At 41.7% G+C, this 21,279-nt stretch overlaps 1 protein-coding gene across 1 annotated transcript in view; it reads left to right on the top strand.

Moving 5' to 3' along the window:
* The first annotated feature begins 2,429 nt into the window (after nucleotides 1-2,429).
* Nucleotides 2,430-21,279, top strand: part of QARS1 (glutaminyl-tRNA synthetase 1) — a 42,689-nt gene continuing 23,839 nt past the window's right edge. The window contains exons 1-10 of the mRNA XM_060766491.2: nucleotides 2,430-2,613; nucleotides 6,274-6,421; nucleotides 8,632-8,741; nucleotides 10,415-10,490; nucleotides 14,172-14,236; nucleotides 14,517-14,570; nucleotides 15,775-15,835; nucleotides 17,635-17,706; nucleotides 19,079-19,164; nucleotides 19,606-19,692. Of these exons, the coding sequence (XP_060622474.2) occupies nucleotides 2,479-2,613; nucleotides 6,274-6,421; nucleotides 8,632-8,741; nucleotides 10,415-10,490; nucleotides 14,172-14,236; nucleotides 14,517-14,570; nucleotides 15,775-15,835; nucleotides 17,635-17,706; nucleotides 19,079-19,164; nucleotides 19,606-19,692 (894 nt within the window). The 5' untranslated portion in view covers nucleotides 2,430-2,478. The remainder of the gene's footprint in view (nucleotides 2,614-6,273; nucleotides 6,422-8,631; nucleotides 8,742-10,414; nucleotides 10,491-14,171; nucleotides 14,237-14,516; nucleotides 14,571-15,774; nucleotides 15,836-17,634; nucleotides 17,707-19,078; nucleotides 19,165-19,605; nucleotides 19,693-21,279) is intronic.

Here is a 21,279-nt window from a genome sequence, read left to right on the forward strand (position 1 = left end):
ATAATATTGTAGATATTATATGTATATAAAATATATTATATTAGCATAGTACAATATCAGTATTATATATTACTATATTGTACTATACCATTACATTGTAATATTATTAGTAATATTACAGGTAATATAAATATATTATTATAATATCATATCTCTAAAACCACTGGATGAATTGACACCAAATTTGGACAGCATATACCTAACAACTCAATGTATGTCCATCACTCAAAAATTTTTGATTTGGGGAGTTTTAGTTTCTGGGATTTATAGTTCACCTACAATCAAAGAGCATTCTGAACTCCACCAATGATGGAATTGAACCAAACATGACATATAGGACTCCCATGACCAACAGAAAACACTAGAAGGGTTTGGTGGGCATTGACCTTAAGTTTGGGAGTTGTAGTTCACCTAGATCCAGAGAGCACTGTGGACTCAAACAAGGATGGATCTGGACCAAACTTGGCACAAATACTCCATATGCCCAAATGTAAACTCAGATGGAGATTGAGGGAAATAGACCCTGACATTTGGGAGTTGTAGTTACTGGGATTTATAGTTCACCTCCAATCAAAGAGCATTCTGAACCCCATCAATGACAGAATTGGGGCAAACTTCCCACACAGAACCACCATGACCAACAGAAAATACTTAAGGCCATCCAGTCCAACTCCCTTCACCAAGACAAGAAAACGTAATCAAAGCCCTCCTGACAAAGAGTTATCCAGCCATAGATATAGATAGCTCGATATGATTCTCGCACACGGAGATATAGTATCATAGATTTGAAAGAGACCCCTAAAGAAGGACCATTATATGTTGCATGTTCCAGAATAGGCAAACCAGACAATCTCCACATCAATACTGACAAAGAAACAGCAAGAAATGCTGTTCTAATATATGTAATTGCTTTATGCTTGTGGATAAACAGCAAGAAATGCTGTTTACCCACAAGCAGAAAGAAATTACATATATTAGAAACCAACAATTTCTCATTACTTTATTTTCCAGATCACCAGACTGGGCCACAGCAATGCGTGGCAGGGGACGGCTAGTTTCTAATAAATAGCATTAGAAATGACCTAACCTACGCATCACCAGGTACTTTAGTGTGTCCTCAAATCCAAAGTTCAACTATCATTCAACCCAACCAACCTGTTGTGAAGAGGTCCAACTATACTGTAAACTTATTGCACTGTAACTACTAAAGCTCAGTGGCTATGGAATCACAGGAGTTGTAGTTTCACAAGGTCTTTATGGGAGTTGATAGCCTTCAACACCAAAATTATTGCACTTTAACTACTAAAGCTCAATGGCTATGGAATCACGGGAGTTGTAGTTTCACAAGGTCTTTATGGGAGTTGATAGCCTTCAACACCAAAATTATTGCACTTTAACTACTAATCTCAATGGCTATGGAATCATGGGAGTTGTAGTTTCACAAGGTCTTTATGGGAGTTGATAGCCTTCAACACCAAAATTATTGCACTTTAACTACTAATCTCAATGGCTATGGAATCATGGGAGTTGTAGTTTTACAAGGTCTTTATGGGAGTTGATAGCCTTCAACACCAAAATTATTGCACTTTAACTACTAAAGCTCAATGGCTATGGAATCACGGGAGTTGTAGTTTTACAAGGTCTTTATGGGAGTTGATAGCCTTCAACACCAGAATTATTGCACTTTAACTACTAAAGCTCAATGGCTATGGAATAACGGGAGTTGTAGTTTCACAAGGTCTTTATGGGAGTTGATAGCCTTCAACACCAGAATTATTGCACTTTAACTACTAAAGCTCAATGGCTATGGAATCACGGGAGTTGTAGTTTCACAAGGTCTTTATGGGAGTTGATAGCCTTCAACACCAGAATTATTGCACTTTAACTACTAAAGCTCAATGGCTATGGAATCACGGGAGTTGTAGTTTCACAAGGTCTTTATGGGAGTTGATAGCCTTCAACACCAAAATTATTGCACTTTAACTACTAAAGCTCAATGGCTATGGAATCACGGGAGTTGTAGTTTCACAAGGTCTTTAGCCCTCAACACCAAAGAGCATTAGATCCTAGGCAATTAATCTGCATTCAGTGTAAACCAGGCGTGGGCAAACTTGGGCCCTCCAGGTGTTTTGGACTCCAACTCCCACAATTCCTAACAGCCTACTGGCTGTTAGGAATTGTGGGAGTTGTAGTCCAAACACCTGGAGGGCCCTAGTTTGCCCACGCTTGCATAGCAACCCTTCATCTGACGCAACCACATGTAACTCTGCACATTCTCAAATCCCACCTCTTCGATTGGTTCTAGAGGCCGGCAGAACGTTGCAACATTTCTGGCAGCTCTTCTTATTGGCTGGAGGACTGGAGGGCCTTCCGATTGGTTCATTCTGCGCCTGCCTCCTCCACGCCGATTGGTTAGACTGGCAGAAGTGAAGCCTTGCCTGAACGTGGGCGGAAGGAGAGTGGCTGAAGGCAGGAAGCATGGCGGCGATGGAGGCGGCGGCGGATCCAGACTCTCTCCGGCTCTTCCTCGGCCTCGGGCTGAGCGAGAGCAAGGCTCGGGAAACCCTCCGCAACGAGGCGCTCTCCGCGTCCCTCCGGCAGGCAGCCCTACAGGTCCCTTCCCTAAGAAATACCTTTGGGGGCATCTGCACTGTCAAGTTAACGCAGTTTGACACCGCTTTAACCGCCCTGGGCTCACTGCTATAGAATCCTGGGATATGCAGAGTTATCTTTCATGTCAGAGAGAGCTGGTGCCTCACCAGGATTACAAACCCTAGGATGGCATAGCCATGGCAGCTAAAGTGGTTTCAAACTGCGTTAATTCCACAGTGTAGATGCCCCCGTTGTAATTTACCTGACACACAACTGAATAAAATCCCACATTATCTGCTTTGAACTGGACTATATGGCAGTGTGGACTCAGTTGACCCTTGTCTCTTGTGCTATGCTAATAATATAATGTAATATAATATGTTGTATATACATATAATATTTACAATATTATAATGTAATGCAATATGATATTATTATTATATTATAATATATTATAATATAATAAGAATAATATGATATTGTATTGTCGAAGGCTTTCATGGCTGGAATCACTGGGTGGTTGTAGGTTTTTTTCGGGCTGTCTGGCCATGGTCTAGAGGCATTCTCTCCTGACGTTTCGCCTGCATCTATGGCAAGCATCCTCAGAGGTAGTGAGGTCTGTTGGAACTAGGCAAAAGGGTTTATATATCTGTGGAATGACCAGGGTGGGACAAAGGACTCTTGTCTGCTGGAGCTAGGTGTGAATGTTTCAACTGACCACCTTGATTAGCATACAATGACATTAAGTCTAGTCATGTCCAACTCTGGGGGTTGGTGCTCATCTCCATTTCTAAGCCGAAGAGCCAGCATTGTACATAGACACCTCCAAGGTCATGCAGCCAGCATGATTGCATGGAGCGTCGTTACCTTCCCGCCGGAGTGGTACCTATTGATCTACTCCCATTGGCATATTTTTGAACTGCTAGGTTGGCAAAATCTGGGGCTAACAGTGGGAACTCACCCCGCTCCCTGATTCAAACAGCTGACCTTTCAGTCAACAAGTTCACGGCTCAGAGATTTAACCCACTGCACCAATAATATAATAATACTTTATTTAGAGGCCGCCCTAATTCCCCAAGGGGAGTTGGGGTGGCTTCCAGACAAAAAAAGAAAGGCAAACATTCAGTGCCTTGGTAAAAAAAAAATACACATAAGTCAAAAAGTACAAAATAACATCATTATAAATTCATAGTTACTAAACCAGAAAATATAATTAATAATTAAATAAACATAGTTATCTAGACAAACATATGAACACCATAAGGACCAGAGCAACAAAGTGCACAGAAATATATAAAATGATTTTAAATTATTTATAACAGCTTGTGGGGTCAAAGTACAAATTGCCAGCGTCCAAGTAAGGCTGTCATTGAAGTGTCTTTTTAAAAGGTTTTTCTTAAGCAAAGAATACTCAGAGGTGGTTTTGCCAGTCCTTTCCTCTGAAATATATCCAGCAGTGATTGGCAGTCTCCCATCCCAGTACCAACCAGGGCTGGGCCATGTGTACTGAGTCTTAATTACAGTTTAGAATGAGAAATGAAAGAGTGTTTTGATTAAGGCCATCCTGCTTTCTACTTTTCATGCAGCTGTAAAAAAAAAAGTGAAACCAGTTGCCGTATTACATATTAGAGCAATTGCATAATAGAGCATAGTGGAGGAATATTGCATATTAGAGCAATACACAGTTACTTTCCAAACAATAGCTGTTCTGTTGTAGGTTTTTTTTGGGCTATATGGCATTTTCTCCTGATGTTTCGCCTGCATCTATGGTAAACATCCTCAGAGGTAGTGACCTCACTACTTCTGAGGATGCGTGCCATAGATGCAGGCGAAATGCCAGGAGAGAATGCCTCTAGAACATGGCCATATAGCCCGAAAAAACCTACAACAACCCAGTGATTCTGGCCATGAAAGCCTTTGACAATAAATAGCTGTTCTGTTTTTGTTTTTTTTTGCATTGGAATTTCCCTCCAGCAAATCTGAAAGTGAAAATGTTACTTTGAGCGGAGACTACACAGAGAACAGGCAAAATAAGGACAGGGACAGTCAGTCTTCTGCTTCATTCTTGTTACTATTCTCAGACAGAAATAAAATCCTTGGACAAGTGAACCTTTTAGATGTGAATGAGCTGGAATAGGGTTGACCTGAGTCTAAATAGGTGCCACTCTTCCTTCTATAGTTTGAGAACCGGCTGCTTATATTACACCATCCAACTGAAAAATATTATTTTCTTAGTGTCCGTAAGGCCTGTTCCTGGGCACTTGATTCAGAAAATTAGCACTTGATTTAAGCACTTGATTCAGAAAATTGCATTGGATAGACCACATGAGCTCAAGTTTCTTTGATATAGTTATTGTTTTCTATGGGCGAGTAGATGGCGACTGATAGATGGCATATGTTCTTTATCTCAAAAACTAGAACTGATAGGAGGAAACTGGTGCCATTTTTGGAATCAGTCAATCAAATATACCCACAAACAGAGCTAACATTAGAGGCACCAAAATATGTGTTGGTCAGTATTATAGTTCTTCTACATATGCACAATTAGCCCATGTGGCACCACGAGATGCAGAGCCAATCTTAAGAAATGGGGTTACAAAGTGGAATCCACGACATGCGAGTGCAGAGAAGAGCAAACTACTGACCTGCAATGCAACCTGAGCCCTGCCACATGCACAATGGAGGACCTTCTTGCGGCAACACCAGAGGCACTCCAAGTGGCCAGATACTGGTCAAAGGACATTTAATCAGTTACCAAGTTTGCAAAATTTGTGTTTTGTTTAATCTGTTTGTTTGTTTTGTTCTATTAGAAATGTAATACAATGTTCTGGTTGCGGATGACATGATAAATAAATAAAATAGCCCAAGTTGCAGCACAGAAGTGGTTTATAAGGTTTAAATAGTTGATTCCTGAACCACTAGAGGCAACAATAAGCAGGTAATTTGTATGTTTCACTATTGTTTGTGAATATATTCCTACATGAAAAAGTAGGGCAACAGTTCAACACACTGCCTAGCTCAGACATGGGCAAACTTTGGCCCTCCCCAACTCCCACAATTCCTAACAGCCTGAAGGCCTAGCTGATGGCAGTTAAAGTGGGGCCAAACTCCATTCATTTTGCAGTGTAAATGCATCCCAAATCACTCAAAATTGTTTTAGAGAAAGGAAAGGTTAAATTTGCAAAACCTCTGGAGAACAAGCCCTATGAGGAGTGGCTGAAAGAGCTGGGCTTATTTAGCCTGCAGAGGAGAAGGCTGAGAGGAGACATGATAAAGGCAGTGTATAAATATGTGAGGGGAAGCCATAAGGAAGAGGGAGAAAGCTTTGTTTTCTGCTGCCCTGGAGACTAGGATGCGAAATGATAGCTTCAAACTACAGGAAAGGAGATTCCACTTGAACATGAGGAAGAACTTCCTGACTGTGAGAACTGTTCAGCAGTAGAACTCTCTGCCCTGGAGTGTAGTGGAGGCTCCTTCTTTGGAGGCTTTTAATCAGAGGCTGGATGGCCATCTGTCAGGGGTGCTTTGAATGCGATTTTCCTGCTTCTTGGCAGGGGGTTGGACCGGATGGCCCACAAGGTCTCTTCCAACTCTAGGATTCTGTGATTCTTCTAAACAACTTTGAAACAGATTGTAAGAGAAGCCTTTTAGTTCTCCCATTGATTTCTTTGGCTCATGCAGGCACGAAGTCTCCTTGGTTCAGCGGTTGACAAGACAGTGGGCACCCTGTTATATAGTGTGGCCTCTCGACTTAAAGACCCAAAGCATCTTGGCTTCCTGGTGGAGTACATCGCTACCAAGAAAATTGTTACAGATCTGCAGATCAATGGTATGTGTTTAGAATGGAATATTGATTACACTACGTAACATGATTTTTGTGCCTGGGTTATAAATGTAATTTCATAATTGGTTCTATACTTAAAACATGGAAAAGGTTAATTAATTAATTAATTAGTTAATTAAAGTGCCGAAACTTTGTTTTTGCGGGACATCCTGCAGCACCTTTTGCTCTAGTTTTTCAATGAATATCTCATAGGATCTCAGTCAATTCAACATAGTTTGTGGCTGCCACAAAAAGGAAGTTTCAGGAGTATAACAACTACTTTTGAAGTAAGTATTGTACAATTAAACAGGAAATAACACTTTCAAAACAGGAACAGATTTTTTTTCAAATTTTGTTACAAACGGTTATACTTTGTAACAAAGTAGGTTGTTGTAGGTTTTTTCGGGCTATATGACCATGGTCTAGAGGCATTCTCTCCTGACGTTTTGCCTGCATCTATGGCAAGCATCCTCAGAGGTAGTGAGGTCTACTGGAACTAGGAAAAAGGTTTTATATATCTGTGGGATGACCAGGGTGAGACAAAGGACTCTTGTCTGCTGGAGCTAGGTGTGAATGTTTCAACTGACCACCTTGATTAGCATATAATGGCCTGACAGTGCCTAGAGCAAACTTTTGTTGAGTGGTGATTAGATGTCCTTGTTTGTTTCCTCTCTGTTGTTGTGCTGTTGTAATTTTATACTAGTCTCTGATCCTGTCTTTCATCCATATATTTGCAGAACGGTCTCTAAATCAAGATCTATTTATTACAATTATATTTCAACTTCAAGTAAGCTCAAAGTGGCATACATAGCTTTTCTCTTCCCATATAATATTTTTCAGTTTCAGCACTATCACAAGGACAAAGAGGGCTTTTTTGGTGGCTGCCTCAAGAGAACTGGATCTCCCTTCCTGAGTTAATCAGAATGGCCCATTTCCTGTTATCCTTCCATCAGAAGGCAACCCCCCTTTTATTCAGACAGGCTTTTAATATAGATAGATGTGTAGTGTTAGGCTCAGAGCCTTTGCCAGCTACACCAAGTCCTTGTGAGGGCTACATCCGGTCCTCGGGCTGCATGTTGTGAAGGCCAGGTCTAGAGCAGCCATTCTCAAAGTCTTTTAATCATAGAACTCTTCAAAAGAGTTCCCGTTCCTTGGGAAGTCTGACTTGATCACGGTGGTCCACGCTCTGATTATATCCCGTATAGACTACTGCAATGCTCTCTACATGGGGTTGCCTTTGAAGACTGTTCGGAAGCTTCAAATGGTCCAGTGGGCGGCAGCCAGGAGCGGTGCCCAGGGAGCATACAACTCCTCTGTTGTGCCAGCTCCACTGGCTGCCAATTTGCTACTGAGCACAATTCAAAGTGCTGGCTTTAGCCTATAAAGCCCTAAACGGTTCTGGCCCTGCTTACCTGTCCGAACGTATCTCTCCTTACGAACCCTCTAGGAATTTAAGATCTTCTGGGGAGGCCCTGCTCTCGACCCTGTCATCTTCACAGGCTCGATTGGCGGGGACGAGGGATAGGGCCTTCTCAGCGGTGGCCCCTCGGTTGTGGAATGCCCTCCCCAGGGACATTAGATCAGCCTCCAGCTTCTTAATGTTTCGCAAAAAAAGTTAAAACCTGCCTATATGTGCAGGCCTTCCCAAATACAGTGTAGCTATTAAACTCTGATCTCGGAACGGTTGGACAACGTGACTGGATAATGACTGGTAATGAAATGCGGAGGACTTACGGTTTTTATTGTGTTACTGATGTTAATTGTAATGAATTTTTTACCTGTGTTAAATGTTTTTAATGTTTAAATTATTTTTGTACTGTTGTGGGCATCAAATTGTGCTGTTTTGTAAACCGCCATGAGTCGCCCTTGGGCTGAGAATGGCGGTGTAGAAGGATAGTAAATAATTTTTTCCTGCAGAACCCTCATTCTGTCACTGATTTTCCTGCAGAATGCTAACTCTGCCCCTAAGCATGTGAACCCACAAAGTTTTTCAATCTGATTTTCTCACACAATGACTTTTATTTGGGAACATCCCAAATCCACATCCAAGACCACCACACCACATCCTTTCGTTGAGTGGAAAAGCTCCAAACTACATACTTGCTAGAATTATAAGACTTAAAACAACTCGCCCCGCCCCCCGCCTAATCTAACTGCTATATCATACAATTTTTCCTTCTAATCCACTTTTTCTAATCCACTTTTTCTACTTGTAGCTGCTCTGGAGTACATTAAAAGCCACCCTGTGGAAACCATTGACTCAGCAGACTTTGACCGCGTCTGTGGCGTTGGCGTGGTCGTGACACCAGAACAGATAGAAGAGGCGGTGAGTGTCAACATGAGCCTTAGATAGAATAAACATGAAACGATGGCTACTGTTAGCTTCTCCCAGAATTTGAAAAGTTTTTTTTCGGACTATTTTTTAAACAAATTTTTATTTTTACTATAAAAAAATACATACCGTGCACATACAAAACATTTACAATTCCCACCACCAACACAAGGATTATTTTCTTTCACATATTCATTTATCACATATTCATTTCTGGACTATTTATTTATTTATTTACTGTATTTGTATACTGTCTTTCTCAGCCCTCATGCAACTCAGGGTGGTTTACAATGGCAACGATTCGATGCCCCAAAACACCATAAAACATTAAAACAGAATATGAAACCATAACAAGAATATTAAAACATAGATCATTTGCGTCTCTTAATAAAAAACGTCCCATCTCGTCATCCAGTCGTTCCAATTCCTATGTCTTTTACCTTGCATTTTCAAACACTTGCTCAAACAACCAAGTCTTGACTCTTTTCTGAAATGTTAAGAGGGAGGGGCCGATCCCCTTCCCTTTTAATGTCCCCAGGAAGGGTGTTCCATAGTTGAGGGGCCACCACTGAGAAGGCCCTGTCTCTCATCACCACTACAGTGGTCATTCTGACTAGGGGATTCTGGGATTGAAACCCCTTCTGAATAATTTTTTCCCCCAAGAAACCCATAGTAAGTTCGCTTTAGGGTCACCATAAGTCAGATACATCTTGAAAGGCACACAACAACTACATAAACATCAGCAAAATTGTAGTACCTTTAGCTTCACTCGCTCCCCTGCAATACTTACCAGTTGCTTTTCAAGTTGGGGAAAAACTGATTGAGCAAACTAGTTGAATATTTATTTCACTACAAGATGGATGCAAGTCTGTGGGCAAACATAAACCACCACCTTTTTGCATTTGTTACTCGCTAAAAGCAAAAATTGAAACCGAAACAAGAATAGCAGTATTTGCATTGGTTAGAATGAACCCCGAACACTAGGCTTTGTTAGTGCATGTCTCTTTATAAGGAAAACTGGAAGCTCATACAGGCAGTCTGTAGGCTTGTTTTTAAGTTCAATTTTTATGTAAGTTGGAAAAGGTACATTTTTAAGTGTAACTAGTCAATTGTTTCCATTTTGAACAACATAGGGAAGGGTCAACATGCAACATGTTTGCATGGCTGTCTTTCTTGCCCCATTGTGCTGCTTATACTGTATATGTTTTCAAATGTTTAAGAGTTGAAAATTACATATACACACACACGCTTTACATTCAGAAGATTTCACCTCACTTTCTGTCCCTGTGATAATTGGATTTTGAAAAAAATGCTCATGGGAACAAGGATTTGTGAGAAAGTTTCAGTTGAGACACCTTTTTGACATCTTAGGAGTTAATTTCCCTCTCTAGGGGTAGATTTCTCTCATTTCCTGTTGGCTCACTCCCGTTCTTAACTATGAGTCTTTTGAAAGTCAGATGTTTGTAACTCGGGGACTGTTGTTATTATGTATTTAGCTCATCTGTTGCTTAGAGTTACAGCAGCACAGACAACTGTGGATATGTGTGTGCATATACTGTATATCTATGGTGTAGAAAATTAAATACGATATTAGAAAAATGGCCACTTTACATTTCTGAATCCCTTCTCCTGTTTTTAAAGTCAGAAATTCTTGAATTTCTTTCTAGGTAGAAGCTGTCATCAGCAAACACCGAGCCCAGCTCCTTTCAGAGCGTTACCGTTTCAACATGGGACTTCTGATGGGTGAGTCCTCGGTTTGCTTTCAGGAATAAAGAATACCACTCTGCTTCCAATGCATGATATTTCACTATTTTAAGCATCCATATGTATTACAATCCCTTTATCTGTGGGATGGATACCTGCAGTTTCATTTATCTATTTCCAACAAAATATGACCTCTCCAGTTGTTTTCTTTGATTCTCCAGTGCAATGCTATGTCTCTTTTCAGTAGGCCTTACTGTTAAAGAAAAGCACCTCCGGGTGTTATTGGCGTGCATCCCACACCATTTAATGAGCTTGGTAGAGCTGATTGGATTCACAGTCCAAAAACATCCAGATGTTTGGTTGCTGTGAGTTTTCCAAGCTATATAACCATGTTCCAGAAGCATTCTCTCCCAAAGTTTCACCTGCATCTATGGCAGGCATCCTCAGAGGTTATGAGGTCACAACCTCTGACCTCACAACCTCTGAAGGAAAAACAAGGAGGCGATAGGACCTCTTCGAGGAGAAGATGGGGCAATGCTGACAGGGGATAGGGAAAAGGCAGAACTACTTAATGCCTTCTTTGCCTCGGTCTTCTCACAAAAAGAGAGTCTTCAACCTCAGCAAGATGGAGTGGATGAGGGATTGGAGGACATCCAACCCCAAATTGGGAAAGAAGTCGTCCAGGAATACCTGGCCGCTCTTAATGAGTTCAAGTCCCCAGGGCCAGATCAACTACACCCCAGAGTATTGAAGGAACTAGCGGAAGTCATTTCGGAACCATTGGCAACCATCTTTGAGAGTTCTTGGAGAACGGGAGAAGTTCCAGCAGATTGGAGGAGGGCCAATGTGGTCCCAATCTTCAAGAAGGGAAAAAGGATGACCCAAACAACTACCGTCCGGTCAGCCTCACGTCGATACCGGGCAAGATTCTGGAAAAGATTGTTAAGGAAGCGGTCTGCAAACACTTAGAAACAAATGCAGTCATCGCTAATAGTCAACATGGATTTATCAAAAACAAGTCATGCCAGACTAATCTGATCTCTTTCTTCGACAGAGCTACAAGCTGGGTAGATGCGGGGAATGCCGTGGATGTAGCGTACCTGGATTTCAGTAAGGCCTTCGACAAGGTCCCCCATGACCTTCTGGCAAGGAAACTAGTCCAATGTGGGCTAGGCGAAACTACGGTGAGGTGGATCTGTAATTGGTTAAGTGGACGAACACAGAGAGTGCTCACTAATGCTTCTTCTTCATCTTGGAAAGAAGTGACGAGCGGAGTGCCGCAGGGTTCCGTCCTGGGCCCGGTCCTGTTCAACATCTTTATTAATGACTTAGATGAAGGGCTAGAAGGCATGATCATCAAGTTTGCAGACGACACCAAATTGGGAGGGATAGCCAATAGTCCAGAGGACAGGAGCAGAATTCAAAACGATCTTGACAGATTAGAGAGATGGGCCAAAACTAACAAAATGAAGTTCAACGGTGACAAATGCAAGATACTCCACTTTGGCAGAAAAAATGAAATGCAAAGATACAGAATGGGGGACGCCTGGCTCGAGAGCAGTACGTGTGAAAAAGATCTTGGAGTCCTTGTGGACAACAAGTTAAACATGAGCCAACAATGTGATGTGGCAGCAAAAAACGCCAATGGGATTTTGGCCTGCATCAATAGGAGCATAGTGTCTAGATCTAAGGAAGTAATGCTACCCCTCTATTCTGCTTTGGTTAGACCACATCTGGAATACTGTGTCCAATTCTGGGCACCACAATTCAAGAGAGATATTGACAAGCTGGAATGTGTCCAGAGGAGGGCGACTAAAATGATCAAGGGTCTGGAGAACAAGCCCTATGAGGAGCGGCTTAGGGAACTGGGCATGTTTAGCCTGAAGAAGAGAAGGCTGAGAGGAGATATGATAGCCATGTATAAATATGTGAGAGGAAACCACAGGGAGGAGGGAGCAAGCTTGTTTTCTGCTTCCTTGGAGACTAGGACGCGGAACAATGGCTTCAAACTACAAGAGAGGAGATTCCATCTGAACATTAGGAAGAACTTCCTGACTGTGAGAGCCGTTCAGCAGTGGAACTCTCTGCCCCGGAGTGTGGTGGAGGCTCCTTCTTTGGAAGCTTTTAAGCAGAGGCTGGATGGCCATTTGTCAGGGGTGATTTGAATGCAATATTCCTGCTTCTTGGCAGGGGGTTGGACTGGATGGCCCATGAGGTCTCTTCCAACTCTTTGATTCTATGATTCTAAGATGTCTGCCATAGATGCAGGTGAAACATTAGGAGAGAATTCTTATGGAACATGGCCATACAGCCCAGAAAGCTCACAGCAACCCAGTGATTCCAGCTATGAAAGCCTTCGACAACACATATAGATGTTCCTTAGTTCCCAACCTCTACCAGCTAACCCAGTGTTCACAGAATCAGAACACTCCCAACAGATGACCATACAATCTCTGTTTTGCAGAGAGGCCCATAGGATGTTTTCAGGGTGCCAACAAGAAGAGCTTGAAGATAATAGCTCTCCGTTGTTCCTATGCTCCCAGGAACTGGTCCTCAGTATTATATTGCTGCTGAATCTGGAGGTTGTGTGAAACTGTCTTAAACAGTTCTGGCCCAACTTACCTATCCGAACAAATCTCCCCTTATGAACCTGCAAGGACTTTAAGATCATCTGGAGAGGCCCTGCTCTTGGTCCCGCCATCATCACAAGTACAGTTGGCGGGAACAAGAGACAGGGCCTTCTCAGTGGTGGCCCCTTGGCTATGGAACACCCTTCTTAGGGAGATTAGATCAGCTTCTTCGCTCCTATCATTCCAGAAGAATCTTAAAACATGGCTATTTGAGCGGGCATTTGAAAATACGGAGTAACGGATATAATAATGGAATAACTATATGGCGGAACTGGACATTGTTTTAATGATTATTGATTGAAGTATGTTTCATTATAATGTTTGATTTTATTTTTGCTGATGTTTTTTATATTGTATATTGTAATTGTGTCCTTGGTGGCATTGAATTCTTGCCTTGTAAACCGCCTCGAGTCACCGGAAGGCTAAGAGGGGCAGTATAGAAATGTACTAACCGCTCTGAGTCGCCTAAGGGCTGAGAAGAGTGGTATACAAATAAAGTAAATAAATAAATAAATACTAAATACATAAATAAACTAATAACTGTCACTAGGCTTATTTTCTATCAGTATGTTAAGTTGGCCTTTATGGTAGTGGCCAGAGACACTGAATTCCATAAATTAATATGTGTTATGTGGAGAAATACTTTTTAAAGGGGCTATGTCAACTTATGACAATAGAAAACAGAGTTCGCGGTCTTGAAGTATTGTCCAGAAGTTTATTCATACATAATGTGTTTGGCCACAGGTAGAATTATAACCAGGGAGATCAGAAGGAACTTTCAGCAACGTCTCAAGTCTGATTCAGTCATATTTTATAAAATACAGATTCTCTCTTTTATAAGACAGAGGCCTAGGTTCAGAAATTTCTATTGATCCTGATTATAGAGACCATAGAATACAATGTGAGAACCATCCAGTCCAAGCTTCTGCCATGCAAGAACACACAGTAAAAGCACTCCCAACAGATGGCCATCCAGTTTCTGTTTCAAAACATCCATGTTCAGCCATGTTTTGAGGGATCAGTCAAAGACATTCAGTGAACCCACCACTGGCTGGACTTACCGTGTGTGTTTTGTATATGTCTTTTTCAGGAGAGGCACGGAGCAAGCTGAAGTGGGCCGATGGGAAAATAATTAAAAATGAAGTGGATCTTCAGGTATGGCAGGAGCCTACTGAATGGGGGGTTTCAGTAGGAAGGGACCACTCCGACCCCTTCCACACACCTGTATAATTTCCCACATTATCTGCTTTGAACTGGGTCATATGGCAGTGTGGACTCAGATAACCCAGTTCAAAGCAGATATTGTGGATTACATGCCTTGATATTCTGGGTTAGATGGTTGTATGGAAGAGTCCTCTGAGAGCCAGATTAAATCCAGAGTGCCCACATAGATAGTTCTGCCTGTGTTTACCTTTCCTCCCTTATTCATCTGCAGGTCCTCCACTTGTTGGGCCCAAAGACAGAAGCTGATCTGGAAAAGAAAACCAAGGTAGCATTATTAGGTTTTTAAATGCTGTATGTTGTTATTGTTATTGTTTATTGCTTATTGTGTATTTTTTGTTTTTGAGGTTTATTTTATTTTATTTTATTTTAGCTGTTTGTATTGATTATTTGTTATTGCCTTAGTTTATTGATGTGCTGTGGGTTTGGCCTCATGTAAGCCGCACCTAATCCCTTGGGGAGATGGTAGAGGGGTACAAATGAAGTTTTATTATTATTGTTATTTGCCATCTTCACAGCCTTTTTTCCTTCTAGATGCATGTGAGATTTATGAGGGTATTGCTAAATAACAGTGAATAGCAGGGAATCTTAGACCCTCCATGTGTTTGGGACAAGTGCAAATACATCAAAGCAATAGGGCATAATACAAAATAATAATGACAGTGAACTAATTGCATGTGAAAATTAAACATCTAAACACCAAAAATGAAAAACAGGATACAAATAAACACGTAAACAAAGTAAATTAAAAACATAAAACATAATCAATGTTAAAACATAACATTTACCATAATTCTTAGTCACACTGCTCCATTTAAAAAATCATTCTGTTTCTGTATTCTAGGTGTTTTTTATGTATTTAAAATGCTTCTATCCCAGTATAAGAGAAAGATATTAATATTAGTTCTGGAAACTAATACTGGATGTTCATCTGCTGGGGGTGCTTTGATTGTGCTTTTCCTGCATTGCAAAGGGTTGGACTAGATGGCCCATGTGGTCTCTTCCGGCTTTATTATTCTATGATTCTATGAAATCCAAAAATTCATAGAAGCAGGACTCCAAAAGCAGCCTTGTGGACAGACCCGGTGGTTGTGGGACTCTAACATGTTGTTGAGACCAAACAAGCTGGATGGAGTGAAATTGTCAGATGGCAATTTTGTCTATTTGCTAAAACCCTGAGATCCACCAAACAGTTCCTGGTTCAAAAGGCATACATTTGGAATTAAAAGAATTCTGAACCCAGGAATTGATTTTGAGTGCGAGAACTGAACAAAGTTTTGCACACCTACCATATATTCCCATGTCTAAGTCAAGGGACCAAAATTACAGATTTTCAACAGCTTTTCCCATTGCTTATTTTTCTGTAAGGAAGTTTTTTGTCTTCCGGGCAAGAAGGTTGGGTTAAAATGTCAGCTCCTCTTAATGGTGGAGGTTTGTTTGAACCAACTAAAACTCAGATCTTGCTTTTTCAGACCCCAAAGGTCCGTGCGGCAGAGCCAGACAAGAAAGGGAAGGCGGCTGTGGTGGAAAATGGTAAGGCTGCGGCTGAACTCCCTCCTGTAGTTCCTTTTCTTTATTTCCAAGTGCAGGAAGTTCTTGTAGCTGGCATCTGTCTGGCTTTGCTGTGCCAGTTGTGCAGCTTCCCAGTGAACAACACACAGAATATTGGCAGCTATCCATTCTTGCAATTTGCCATGTTGTGTGCTCTATTTTTTATTTTATTTTATTTTTGTAATTTCTGTCCTGGAAAATTCCTCTCACGTGCTGCAACCTTTAAGTTCTGAGCATTGGCAGAAGTCATGAGTGCCCTCTAGTGCTCTCATAAAAACAACAATCACTGTACAAATTAACCCCAGGTTGAGTGTCCTTATCTGGAATGCTTGGGCCCAGAAGAGTATAGGTTTTGGATTTAAGAATACCTGTATTTGCATATATGTGTATAATGAAATATCTTGGAAATGGGACACAAGTTTAAAGATGAAATTAATTTATGTTTCATACACACATAGCTAGCCTGAAGGACAATTTTACATTAGATTTAAATTTGAACATAAAATAAAGTGTATGTACACTGAACCATCAGAAAACAAAGGTGTCACTATCTTAGCCATTGTTGTGGGCAATTTCAGAATATTTTGGATTTAGATATTCCAGATAAGGGATGCTCAGCCTGTGTGAACTTGAGACTTTGTGTAGTTTTAGACAGTTTTTAAAAATCAGCTTTTGTTTATTTTATTTTTATTTAGTTGCTATTTTTATTGTCATCTGTTTGTCCCCATGCTGTTTGTACAGAGGTGAATGAACTGATTTATTTTAATCAGACCAGAAGTACAAAATAATGTGAACATGTGCAAACAGCAAAATCAACATTGTTTTTACAACATTCCCACAGTATGACTAAAACATGGTATAGTCAAATAAAGCATTAATAATCTGTATAAATAAAAATGTAATGTTGGATTAAAATAATTCAAAAACGACTGGTTGAATTGGTATCAAATTTGGACTCAATACACCTAACAGGGCAACGAGTGACCATCACTAATAAAATAATAATAATAATAATATAATAATAATAATAATAATAATATACTTTATTTATATTCCACAAGGGGACTCAGGGTGGATTACAGAACAGATATACGGCAAACATTCAATACCGTTACACAGTTAACAAAGACAGACAGTACATAAACAGAGGTAGAGGTTTCCCATCTTTTCCCATCTCTAACATCTGGAGGCTATGCTCAACTCCAGCCATGGGGGGGGGGGTGTTGCTGTTGTTTTATCTTCCATGCTGAGGAGCTTTCTTATCCGTAGACACGCTCCTGATCGAATCACCAGCATGTCCACATGGGCGCCTTTTATTACTTCCCTGCCAAAGTGGTACCTATTTATCTACTCACATTGCTGTTTTCAAACTGCTAGGTGAGCAGAAGCTGGGCTGACAGCGGAAGCTCATCCCAACCTGGGCTTGAACTGCTGACCTTTCAATCGGCAAGATTTTCTGCAGCTGGCAGTATAACCCGCTTTGTTAAGACTGACCCTAATTAAAGTATGAACTAAATCATGTTGTATGAGAGATACATAAGAATAGAAAATAATTAAAATGTGTAAGTTAGAATATTATCCACTAAGTTAATTCAGAACTGGTTTCCTTAGTTCCTTCTCTGTGGAATTGCAATTGTTTTTAATAATGGTTCAACATTAGGGAATGTGGAACAAGGGGGCTGGAATTAGAGACAGATATTGTTTCAGAGGGGAGTGCTTTGAAAATTCTGCTTTTTGATTCTCTGTGTGAGTGAAGTCCTAACTCAGTATGTTCCCTGCAGGTGATGTGTACCAAGAGACCAAATCCCTCATGGAGCAGCTGAGGGGTGAAGCCCTCAAATTCCATAAGCCAGGTAACCTGTGTTGTCTATTGCTGCTTCTGCTTTTTATGCCATTCTGTTGTTGTCTCTTCTGTCAGTCAACTTGGTGCCTCTAAGGGTCCTTCCACACAGCCATATAACCTAGCATATCAAGGCAGAAAATCTGAATCCACACTGCCATTTATTCCAGTTCAAAGCAGATAAACTGGGATTTTATTCAGCTGTGTGGAAGGGGCCTCAGTGACACAATAATTTAACCGGAGGTTAAACCAACCCATTATAAGAGATGACACATACATAAGATGTAATAACAAAATGTATGGGGGCACAACCTATCTCATGAAAACCTTTCATTTATAGGGTTGCTGGGAGTTTTCCGGACTATATGGATATGTTCCAGAAGCATTCTCTTCTGAAGTTTTGCCCACATCTATGGCAGGCATCCTCAGAGGATGTGGGTGAAATGTCAGGAGAGAATGCTTCTGGAACGTGGCCACACAGCCCAGAAAACTCACAGCAACCCAATGATTCTGGCCATAAAAGCCTTCGACAACACACTTTCATTTATATATTTTGTAAATTAATGATTTGTAAGATAATATACATTTCCAAGATTTGTTGTCATTTCTCGTTCTGTTTGCATGGCATGTCTACACACTGTCACCAATATACACACGGTTTGGAAAGCTCAGCCATAATCCATCAGATAAGTGGGGGCTTCCTCTATTGGGGCATTCATATTAGGCTTGTTAATGACAGGTTGTTATTGCATTTCTTCTAAATAATTTCTCACTTAGTTGGGTGCCAATAATGAATTTCTCTCCAGGATGAAATGTCCTCTTGAGTATGTGAATCCCATGTCAACATGGCAAGGGGAATCTGGAGCTAGAGCAGGCATGGGCAAACTTCGTCCCTCGAGGTGTTTGGGACTTCAACTCCCACAATTCCAATAGGTTGTAAAGAATTGTGGGAGTTAAAGTCCCAAACACCCGGAGGGCCGAAGTTTGCCCATGCCTGAGCTACAGCCTAGGCCTCAAACTGATTCTAGGATTTCCTGTGTAATTATCCACACAATGAAACCACTTCCTTCAGTACCAGTTTGAAACTGCATTAAACAGTTGGTGTAGATGTGCTCATGATCATATCTGGCTGAAAATGGCTTCTCCCATTTGCATAGACTTTGCAGTAAACATTGGCAGCAGGTTAGGGAGCTGGGACAAAGGTTAGCGCAAAAGGTTTCCAGTTTTGTAACTCAAATTTTCCTGGGCACAGACGATGAATCTTTAGCAGACAAATTCCGCAATCTGCAACTAACTGCATTATCACAAGACGGTGGCAGGCTATAAATAAGGTTTTATTAATTACTATTATAGTATTTATACTGTGTGTTATGTTACTTCGCCAGGTGAGAACTACAAAACTGAAGGCTATGTAGTCACGCCCAACACCATGAACCTCCTGAAGCAGCATCTGGAGATCACAGGCGGACAGGTACATTGAGTTTTAAGTTTCCTTGTTATTGTAGAGACTGAGCCCATGTAGCACAGGCATTCCTACCGGCTGTTAGGAAGTGTGGGTGTTGAAGTCCAAAACACCTGGAGGGCTGAAGTTTGCCCATGCCTGATGTAGCAGCTAGCCATAACCACAATATGGTTGACCACTAACGTGCCATTGTCAAGCTATTTCTGATCTTTTTCCTTTCTATTTTGAATATATCCATGGATTTCTGAGTGCATGCACGTATAGAGGTTACTTTTTTGGACAATAGCTCTCAGAATTCCATAGCAATGTACTGATTAAGGGATTTTGGGAATTGATGTCCAAGCAAATAACTTTTTCATAGCTCTGCACATCTATATATATTTACTTACTAGATTCGGTGTCATCCAAGGAGGATATTGCCTAACTCTTTTAAGGTGTCTTCTGCTCTAGGTGCGCACACGATTCCCCCCTGAGCCCAACGGCATCCTGCACATTGGTCATGCCAAAGCAATCAATTTCAACTTCGGTTTTGCCAAGGTGAGAAATTTGCACCTACACAGCAATGTTCCTTATAATAGAATATGTGACCGTATAGATTTCTTTGGATTGCAACTTCCAACAGCCGTAGCCACCAAAGCTAGTGGTGATAATGATGATAGGAATTGTGTTCTAATATCATCTAAAGAGCTACATATTCTCACCAGCACTGCCATAAAGCATATAGGTCTCTCACACTTTGCATTTTCTGTGTCTTTGTCTGTCCCCGCTGTGATTTTCCTCAATAGATTAGTTCGGTGGTTGTTTCTTCTTATTTTGTTTTAAAGCACTGTGACTGCAGCAATAGTATCAATAGTATCATTGTGACATACCCATATTTTGACTTCCAAGTATCAAGTCAAGACTTTCTTCTTTGGGTTGTTGTGAGTTTTCCGGGCTTTATGGCCATGTTCCAGAAGCATTCTCTCCTGATGTTTAACCCACATCTATGGCAGGCATATTCAGAGGTTGTGAGGTCTGTTGGAAACTAGGCAAGTGGGGTTTATATATCTATGAGATGTCCAGGGTGGGAGAAAGAACTCTTGTCTGTTTGAGGCAAGTGTGAATATTGCAATCAGCCACCTTGATTAGCACCCACTTTATTCTTCGTGTCCTCTGCGAAATCCACACCTATGGGTTTTCCTTTGCGCATGCGCAGAAATCCGGAACATTCTAAAGTTTAATGAAATTAAAAATGATTATTTGTGAGGCTCCGCCCCTCTCCCCGCCCCCTCGGTATATATGCCGCTGCATGCGGCTGAGGAGTAGTTCTTTTTTCCGCGCTAATCCGGCAGCATCTCGGAACGTTCTCTCTGTATCTACTGGCTATATCGACCTTTGGACTGTTTTTCTGGCTTCCACCTTCTCCATTCCTGACCCGGACTGGCTGACGACTCTCTAATCAGGCTAGAATGTCTTCTCCCTATTTCAAAAATTGCTCGGCCTGTGGAGCTACCCTCCCTGAGGCCGATAAGCATTCTAAATGCTTACTTTGTTTGGGGGAGGCTCACAATCTCCAGACTTGCGAGATATGTTTGAGTTTTACCACTAGAGCCCGCAAGGGCAGAGACGCCCGATTGAAGGCTCTGCTTTACGAGCGTGCCTTGGCTCCCCAGGCTCTTCCCGCCCCCTCCCATTCCTCCCCAGTTCAAGAGCCCCCCCAGCCTTCCTCCCCACACGTTGGGGACAGGCGGGACTTGGGCCAGGCAAGCGCTTCCCCCGCGGAGCCGCCTAGAAAGAAATCCAAGCCCTCTAAGCAAGCCTCAAGGGCTGCAAAATCGAAAGAAAAATCTACCAAACAGAAAAAGGGACGGCAACTCACTGGTGAACAGCCCTTGAGTCCTCCTATGCTGGAACCGATGCCTCATCTCCCCGGTTCCGTCCTCCAGCTCCAGGAGCCCCTCCCAGCCATGCTCCACATGGACGATCCTTCTTATCTTCCCCCCCTGGAGCTCCTGGCTCCTCAGCTTGAGTTGCAAGCCCAGCCCACAGCGGAGCTTTCTCCTCCGCCCCTCCCTCCCTCCCAAGCCTCACCTCCTCCTTCCCTCAGCCCACCAGATTCCCCGGTTCCGAGGGAAACTCCTCCCC

Source organism: Anolis sagrei, chromosome 2, assembly GCF_037176765.1.
Source record: "Anolis sagrei isolate rAnoSag1 chromosome 2, rAnoSag1.mat, whole genome shotgun sequence".
NCBI classification, from domain to species: domain Eukaryota; kingdom Metazoa; phylum Chordata; class Lepidosauria; order Squamata; family Dactyloidae; genus Anolis; species Anolis sagrei.